This window comes from Rhinopithecus roxellana, chromosome 1 (assembly GCF_007565055.1).
Source record: "Rhinopithecus roxellana isolate Shanxi Qingling chromosome 1, ASM756505v1, whole genome shotgun sequence".
Classification (NCBI taxonomy): Eukaryota; Metazoa; Chordata; class Mammalia; order Primates; family Cercopithecidae; genus Rhinopithecus; species Rhinopithecus roxellana.
This window is the reverse complement of record NC_044549.1, coordinates 130764270-130772415: the sequence shown is the minus strand read 5'-3', so window position 1 is coordinate 130772415 and position 8146 is coordinate 130764270. Positions and strand designations below refer to the sequence as shown.

The 8146-nt window shown below is 49.1% G+C and overlaps 1 protein-coding gene across 4 annotated transcripts; it reads left to right on the top strand.

Moving 5' to 3' along the window:
• The first annotated feature begins 534 nt into the window (after positions 1 to 534).
• On the top strand, positions 535 to 5447 carry POLR2H (RNA polymerase II subunit H). Of its 4 annotated transcripts, none has more exons than XM_010366163.2 (5): positions 535 to 1206; positions 2613 to 2696; positions 2780 to 2873; positions 4034 to 4117; positions 5031 to 5447. In XM_010366163.2, exons 1-5 carry the CDS (start codon positions 1134 to 1136, stop codon positions 5146 to 5148), a joined length of 453 nt encoding a protein of 150 aa, XP_010364465.1. In that variant the 5' UTR covers positions 535 to 1133; the 3' UTR covers positions 5149 to 5447. The 4 variants fall into 4 exon arrangements, with proteins under 4 accessions (XP_010364465.1, XP_010364468.1, XP_010364466.1 ...); XM_010366166.2 differs by having other exon boundaries at positions 535 to 1215; XM_010366167.2 differs by lacking the exon at positions 535 to 1206 and adding an exon at positions 1588 to 1703.
• The last annotated feature ends 2699 nt before the right edge of the window (positions 5448 to 8146 follow it).

Here is an 8146-nt window from a genome sequence, read left to right as displayed (position 1 = left end):
GCCTGCTGGTGCTCTGGGTTCTCTATCAGGGGCTGAGGAAGGATAGAACAGAAGGCAGAGCGCGCGCAGGGTGGGTGGGCAGCATAGAGATAGTGTGAGAGGAGCGAGGGCAGCGCCCAGGAAACGCACAAGTGTGCGGGACAGCCAGCACCAGAAGGGGCATTTGGGAGGCAGAGGAGGGGCTCAGGGGGCGGGGGCAGTGCCCGGGAAGGGGGGGCCTTGTGATAGAAGCCAGCACCCAGGAGGAAGGGCCAGTGTGAGGAAAGAGCTGGTGTCCAAGGGACAGGGCAGTGCCAGGCTGAAGGGGCACGGAGGGGATCCGTGTCCAGGAGAAGGCAGTGGAGGACTAAGTTGGAGGGGTAATGCCCGGGGGAGGCGGGTCGGGAGCCAGGCTGAGAGGGCGGTGAGGGGGAAGACAGCAGGGCCTGGGGGAAGAGGGCAGTGGTGGGAGGGTGCAGTACGAGGGGAGGGGACAATACAGGCTTTCCTCTTCTCCATAGCGACATCATGGCAAATTCCCAAACTGGACGGATCCGGCTCGGGTTACATCCAGCAGGGCCGAGCCGGCCCAGGCAGGCCCCGGGGTCCTCGGTGCCGGCTGGAGGGGCTGGGCACCTCTGGGGCGGGGTTCTGCTCCACCTGCCCTCGGCGCGGACTGTGCCCTCGGCGGGCACGCATACCGGCGGGGTAGGGCTAGGGCCCGGCTTCTCTGGGCCAAGGATCAAGGTCCCTGCCTGAGTTAGGCCCCCATGCATTCCAATCTTCGGGACCTGGCCTCTGAAGAGGGCGCAGCAGAGCCCCAGCTGAGCGCTAGAACCCGCTTTACAGCCGCGGGAGGTTGGACCTATTGTTTCCCCGCCCTGGGCGGGGCCACCTGGACGTGAGACCCGCCCTCAACGCCGAAGCCTCTCGGGAGCAATCTTTCGGGGCGGAAGTTAAGTAGCCCCGAGCGGCAGTCTTTGGCGGAAGTGGTCGTGGTACCGCTTGTTTGTGCGCATGCGCCACTCGTCTGCCTGCCGCGCCTTCTGGAGCTGCTTTTGCTCTTCTCCCCTCTTCTGCACGCGAGGGGGTGCGCGTACTCCTAGCTGTGGTCGCCCGCTCACCCCTTCTGGTGCTCTCGTGGCCCCCTCGCAATGGCGGGCATCCTGTTTGAGGATATTTTCGATGTGAAGGATATTGACCCGGAGGGCAAGAAGTTTGACCGAGGTAAGTAAGGTACGTAGGGGCGATTTGGAGGAAGGGGCTAACCTCGCGGACATGCCCCTGGACCCCGTGTCCACCCAGCTCTTGTGGCCTGCCCCTACCAGCAGGTCCTGATGTAGGGACCTCCCTCAGGAAACATTTTATGGATGAGAAAAGGGAGACTCCCGAGCTTTCTCTGGCTTCACGCATGCCGTGCCCGGTGCCTGGGTGGCCTTTTGTCATGGTGCTGGCAAACTCCTGGGCATCTTTATAATCGCTACTTGCTCTGTGCTAGACACTGTCTTGTGAGACCAGCCTGGCCAACATGGTGAAACCCCGTCTCTACCAAACATACAAAAATTACAGGCGGGCGCCTGTAATCCCAGCTACTTGGGAGGCTGAGGCAGGAGAATTGCCTGAACCTGGGAGGCGGAGGTTGCAGTGAGCCAAGATCGCACCACTGCACTCCAGCCTGGCGACAGAGCGAGACTCCTTCTCAAGAAAATGAGAGTCCTCATGAGGTGGGTGGTGCTTTCCCCTTTTTTTTCTGAGAGGTAGAGTAATCCACCCAAGGCTTCACAGCGAGTAATCTGACTTCGGAGCCTATATTCTTGTATTACCCTCATAATCCTTGGCGCTTTAAGTCTTCTCTGAGTTAGAGTTAGCTGCTTGGTATATCCCCCCCCTTTTTTTTTGAGACAGAGCCTCACGCCCAGGCTGGAGTGTAGTGGCACGATCTTGGCTCACCACAACCTCCGTCTCCCAGGTTCAAGCGATTCTCTGCCTCAGCCTCCCAAGTAGCTGGGATTACAGACATGCTCCACCACGCCTGGCTAATTTTGTATTTTTAGTAGAGACGGGGGTTTCACCATGTTGGCCAGGCTGGTCTCGAACTCCTGACCTCAAGTGATCTACCTGCCTCGGCCTCCCAAAATGTTGGGATTACAGGCATGAGCCACTCCACTGGCCTACACCTCTTTATTTGGTCATCTATCAATAATTTTCTCTTTGATGTCTCTTTCTTTGCCTGGAGACTCAGATGTTTTTCAAGACAGATACCAGTTCTTATACATCTTGATAACTCCCCTTAGCACAGTGCCTGTCATAGAAAGAGGAAATCTTTGGATGGTTGAATAACTTGCCCAGAGTCAGGTTCTCAGTCATCCAGGCAGGCCTAGAACCGGGTATTATTTGCTGCTGAAGTATCTTTGGTTGTTTTCTGGGGATTACGTTCACTTGCCACAGTTTTTCTCCCCTTTTCCTTCTTGCATGTCTGGTTCTGATTGAGCCTGCATTTCTATGAGAGCAGATGAGAGACCAGTGGATGTAGACTGGGTTAGATTGAGTATTCTGTTGCATACAATTCCACACTGTAGGATCTGCCTTGGGCCTGGCAAAACCTCTGTCACTCTTTTCCTGCTTCTCCCCAGTGTCTCGACTGCATTGTGAGAGTGAATCTTTCAAGATGGATCTAATCTTAGATGTAAACATTCAAATTTACCCTGTAGACTTGGGTAAGTATTCAACACAGACAATAGTAAGAGGCATTTTGCTGCTTCTGCTATTCCTCACTCTCTGGTATTGCTGTTATTTTCAGGTGACAAGTTCCGGTTGGTCATAGCTAGTACCTTGTATGAAGATGGTACCCTGGATGATGGTGAATACAATCCCACTGATGATAGGCCTTCCAGGTGAGGGAGTGGAGAAGGTAATACTTGAAATATGCCTTGAGGACTAAGTAGATAAGTGATGTAGAATGACTCTTCTTTAATTCCTGGAATAAATGATGATCAGCAGAATCTGAGTAACCTTAAGGAAATTTCTGCACTTAAGAATTCAAACAGGCCACACACTGTGGCTCACACCTGTAATCTAAGCACTTTGGGAGGCCGAGCAGGAGGATTGCTTGAGTCCAGGAGTTCAAGACCAGCCTGAGCAACATAGCGAAATCTCACTGCTACAAAAAAAAAAAAGAAAAAAAGAAGAAAAAAAAAAAAGGCCGCACATGTTGCCATATGCCCGTAGTTCCAGCTACCTGGGAGGCTGAGGTGGGAGGATTGCCTGAGTCCAGGAGGTTGAGGCTGCAGTGAGCCATGATTGCGCCATGGCACTCCAGCCTGGGCGACAGAGTGAGACCCTGTCTCAAAAAAAAGAGAAAAAAATTCTAACAACCAGGTGTTTATCTGTAACAGTGATTACATGCTTGTGAGTTGTAGCCTTTTGAAAGCTGAGGAGGTGACTGCTGAGTGACCTAGGCTATGTGGGTCTTGTGTCTTGGGAGGGAGCTTGGTGTGATGGAAAGACTTTGGCACCCCACTTGTGTTCATTTCTCGGCTCTATCACTTACTTGTTGAGTAACCTTAATCTCCTTCAGCCTGTTTCCTCATCAGTAGAATAGAGATGGTCATGCCTAGCTCACGGGGTTGCCATGAGGACTAAATGACATCATGTTTGTTTGTAATGTGCCTGTTTTTTTTTTTGTTTTTTTTTTTTTTTTAGATGGAGTCTTGTTATGTCGCCCAGGCTGGAGTGCAGTGGCTCAATCTCGGCTCACTGCAAGCTCCGCTTCCTGGGTTCACACCATTCTCCTGCCTCCCGAGTAGCTGGGACTACAGGCGCCTGCCACTATGCCCGGCTAATTTTTTAATATTTTTAGTAGAGATGGGGTTTCACTGTGTTAGCCAGGATGGTCTCGATTTCCTGACCTCGTGATCTGCCCGCCTCAGCCTCCCAAAGTGCTGGGATTACAGGCTTGATACACCGCGCCCAGCTGACCAGTAACCATTTTTAAATGGGATTTTTTATATTGTTAATTACTGTCAAGAATAACTTTGCTGCTATTGCTCCACAGGGCTGACCAATTTGAGTATGTAATGTATGGAAAAGTGTACAGGATTGAGGGAGACGAAACTTCTACTGAAGCAGCAACACGCCTGTAAGTTACATAATCTTATGAGGTTCTTTTCCCTCTCTCTGTTCTGAGACTTTGAGCTATGCTCCTGCTTCCTCTTTTGGGTCCCTCTCCTCAGGCACCTCAGACCTAGGTGGGAACTAGAAAGAAGTGGTTCTGAGAGCAGTTTCTGGTCTGAAATGTAGACTGCCCTTTGTCAGGCCCTCCTGGCCCAGCGGTCTAGATGAGAAACTGGTTATCTCACTGTGTAAAGTGCAAAGGAGACTTGCTTCTCCAGAAACAAATGTAGCATTAAGTGATTATACTATTAGGCTGTGTGTGTGTGTGTGTGTGTGTGTGTGTGTGTGTGTGTGTGTGTTTTGCTACTCTGTAACCCAATCCCTAGTTCCTTGGTTTTCCTGTCCAGCTATTTTTTCTTTTCTTTAAAATCTTATTAAAACAATATGTGCTTTTTGTAAGCAATTTGAAATGCGGAAGAGTAATGTGAAGAAGAAAAAAAAAAGTCACCTGTAATTCCATACCCAGAGATAACCTTTTACATAGCCTTTTTTGCATATCCTGGTGTTCTGTTTTTTCCTTTGAGACTGTAGTGTTTATTGTGTTTTCTTCTGCTCTTTTTGCTTAACATTATGTAAAACATGTTTCCCCATGTTAGTGTAAAGCTTTTCTTAAATGTTTTAATAGTTGCATAACATTTCAGTAAGTGGATACATCTTGATTCATTTGACCATTCCCCTGATTTAGGGCATATAGGTGTTTTCCACCTTTGCTAATATAAGGAACAGTGCCTTGCACATATCTGTACATTGATCTTTGTCAGAATTTTGGTTCCTAGTGACAAAACAGTAGAAAGATGCCTCTTCTCTTTCTTAGGCTGAGATGGAGAGCTGCTGAGTAGCAGTGCTCCAGACTCATGGGATGGGGCCTTCTGTTTCAGCTCTGCCTATGTGTCCTATGGGGGCCTGCTCATGAGGCTGCAGGGGGATGCCAACAACCTGCATGGATTCGAGGTGGATTCCAGAGTTTATCTCCTGATGAAGAAGCTAGCCTTCTGAACTTCGCAGAAGCCAGCCTTGCTGCCTAGTCACTCAGGTCATTGGCATTGTTCAAGCCTGAGTGGCAGCCAGTCTTGCTCACCTGTTGAGGAGGGGCTGGCTCACTGTCCACTGTGGTGGCATCTTTAACTGGCCTGCACTCAAAGGGAAACTGACTCGCCTGTGAAAGACACAGTGGGAAAGCTGCAAATGAATCGGAAGCTTTGTGTATATGATTTTTAAATTAAACGTTACTTTTTCAGACTGCCCCTCCCCTTTTTGTAAAAAGTTCATTTACTGTAAAATCATTTTTTGCAATTTGTCTGTGGTGTACTGTTTCTGGCCCACAGCCAGCTGATCACTTGTCAATGTAGGATCTATTCCAGCCTTTTGGTATCTGGGTTCAGGGTTATCTCAGTCTCCTGGCTGACTGTTCTCAACATTTATCCTCCAATGCGGTTTTCGGTTTGGGAGACAGTGTTGTACTTTTGGCTCCTGAGGGTACCCCAGGCCCAAAAGATACCACCCATTTGGCGCAGAATTTTGAATTGGCAAGGAGCCCTGCTCGGGTCCTTCCAGCACTTTCAGGCTTTAGGAAGTCAGTTCACGCTGACTTGAATGAGTCACTTGCATAGTCTAGAAATGTTCATTATTTTTATGGAAGATGTGCGCAGAGGCTTTTAGCCTTTTAGGCATGAGAGATGACTATGAAGAGAGTAGGAGGAGAGGACTTGTTGGTTCTGGAAGCAGCTGGAGGAGCTGGCTCTCTGCTCTGCATTCCAGTGGTGACCTGGGAAGGGAGGGTAAGTGGAAGTGGACAGGGCAGCAATACCAATGAAGCTGGCGGGCCAGAGCCAGGACAATGTAGCGGCCTGACTACAGTCACTAACTTATGAGTAGGGGAAGAAAAACATTAAGGAAATGGCTCTGATGATAAGGACTCCAGCATGTGAGCTGCCTCTTCAGGCTGGCATTAGAGGTCTTTAGGAAAGCATAAGGGGTTCTGTTTTCCCCTAGGAAGTTTAGGGTAACAGTCCAAAAAAGATTCTCTGTGTATTAAACAGTTGTCTGTTTGATCTGGTTTTGCCTGGGAGCTGGTCCCCATGCTGGGATACCTGGGGTATTTCCTTCCCCATCATTTTCAGGTCTTTACGTGAGGTGTTAGAAATCGTATTTAGGGAACTGAGTTGAAAATGAATGGCCTCAGCAGGGAGGAGGAAGAGGTGTTTCTTTTACCTTACTATGGAGTAGGGGGAGTAGATGTACTGGGGGTTGGGATGAATTTTTATGAAATCTTAGAACCTTTCCATGGGGTGGGTTTTTTTGTGGGGTTGGAGAATGACAAATGAGAGAGAGATGAACGAATTACCAGTAATAGTTTGTAGGTTATCATAGATGGTCCTGGTGGTCGTGGGGTAGGAGAAGAAAGAACTGGTATAGCGTTGAATAGGAATAGGAGTGTTCTGGTTGTAATTGTTTTTTTTGTGTTAGTGGGAAGAAGGGATGGGACCAACCAGACTGATTTGGGAATGGATTAGATTTGTAATAGGGCAGGTAAGTTCATACTGGAGAAGTCCATGAGTTATTTGCATTTGCCCACAAGTGGAGTAAGTCAAATGCCAATACCAGATCCTGGTGACATTTGCAGTTTTGCCTTTCTTTCTCCTTCCTTCCTTCCTTCCTTCCTTCCTTCCTTCCTTCCTTCCTTCCTTCCTTCCTTCCTTCCTTCCTTCCTCCCTCCCTCCCTCCCTCCCTCCCTCCCTCCCTTCCTTCCCTCCTCTCTCTTCCTTTCCTTTCTTTTCTTTCTTTTTTTTTTTTTTTTTTTTTTTTGATGGAGTCGTCTCGCTCTGTCGCCCGGGCTGGAGTGCAGTGGCCAGATCTCAGCTCACTGCAAGCTCCGCCTCCCGGGTTCCCGCCATTCTCCTGCCTCAGCCTCCCAAGTAGCTGGGACTACAGGCGTCCGACACCTCGCCCGGCTAGTTTTTTTTGTATTTTTAGTAGAGACGGGGTTTCACCGTGTTAGCCAGGATGGTCTCGATCTCCTGACCTCGTGATCCACCTGTCTCGGCCTCCCAAAGTTTCACTCTTGCTGCCCAGGCTGGAGTGCAATGGCATGATCTTGGCTTACTGCAACCTCCGCCTCCCGGGTTCAAGCGATTCTCCTGCCTCAGCCTCCCAAACAGCTGGAATTACAGGCATGCGCCACCACACCCAGCTAATTTTGTATTTTTAGTAGAGACGGGGTTTCTCCATGTTGGGCAGTCCGGTCTCGAACTCCCAGCCTCAGGTGATGCACCACAATGCCCAGCTAATTTTGTATTTTTTAGTAGAGATGGGGTTTCTCCATGTTGGTCAGGCCGGTCTCGAACTCCTGACCTCAGGTGATCCGCCTGCCTCGGCCTCCGAAAGTGCTGGGATTACAGGTGTGAGCCGCCACACCTGGCCCTGCAGTTTTGCCATTCTTGTCTCTCATCCGTCTGTGCTGGGAACCCATCATTCTTTGGTCCCATTGGTGTATCGTATCCTAGGTGCTGACACTTTCATGTGCTATAAAGTGTTTCATTTGATTATTAAATTTAACCTAGCTCAGTATGTCAGTAAGTTAGTTTCCACTTAGCATTCCCTTGACTGCATGCTGGAATTTGTAGTGTGAATGAACTATTTATCTTCTATGCAGAAACTGACAGCATTTGAGATTTGGACAACATTTTTGAGCTTTGTGCATTTGTTGATTCCTTCTCTAGGAAAAACTATTCGGTCCATGAAGGGAGAGAGGGACATGGGGAGATGTCTAAATTGGTCACCTCCACCAAGAACTTTGGTTTTCTACTCAGAGCTCTTTTTTTTTTTTTTTTTTTTTGAGATGGAGTTTCACTCTGTTGCCCAGGCTGGAGTGCAGTGGCGCGATCTTGGCTCACTGCAACCTCTGTATCCCAGGTTCAAGACTACAGGCGTCTGCCACCATACTTGGCTAATTTTTCATATTTTCAGTAGAGACAGGGTTTCATCATGTTAGCCA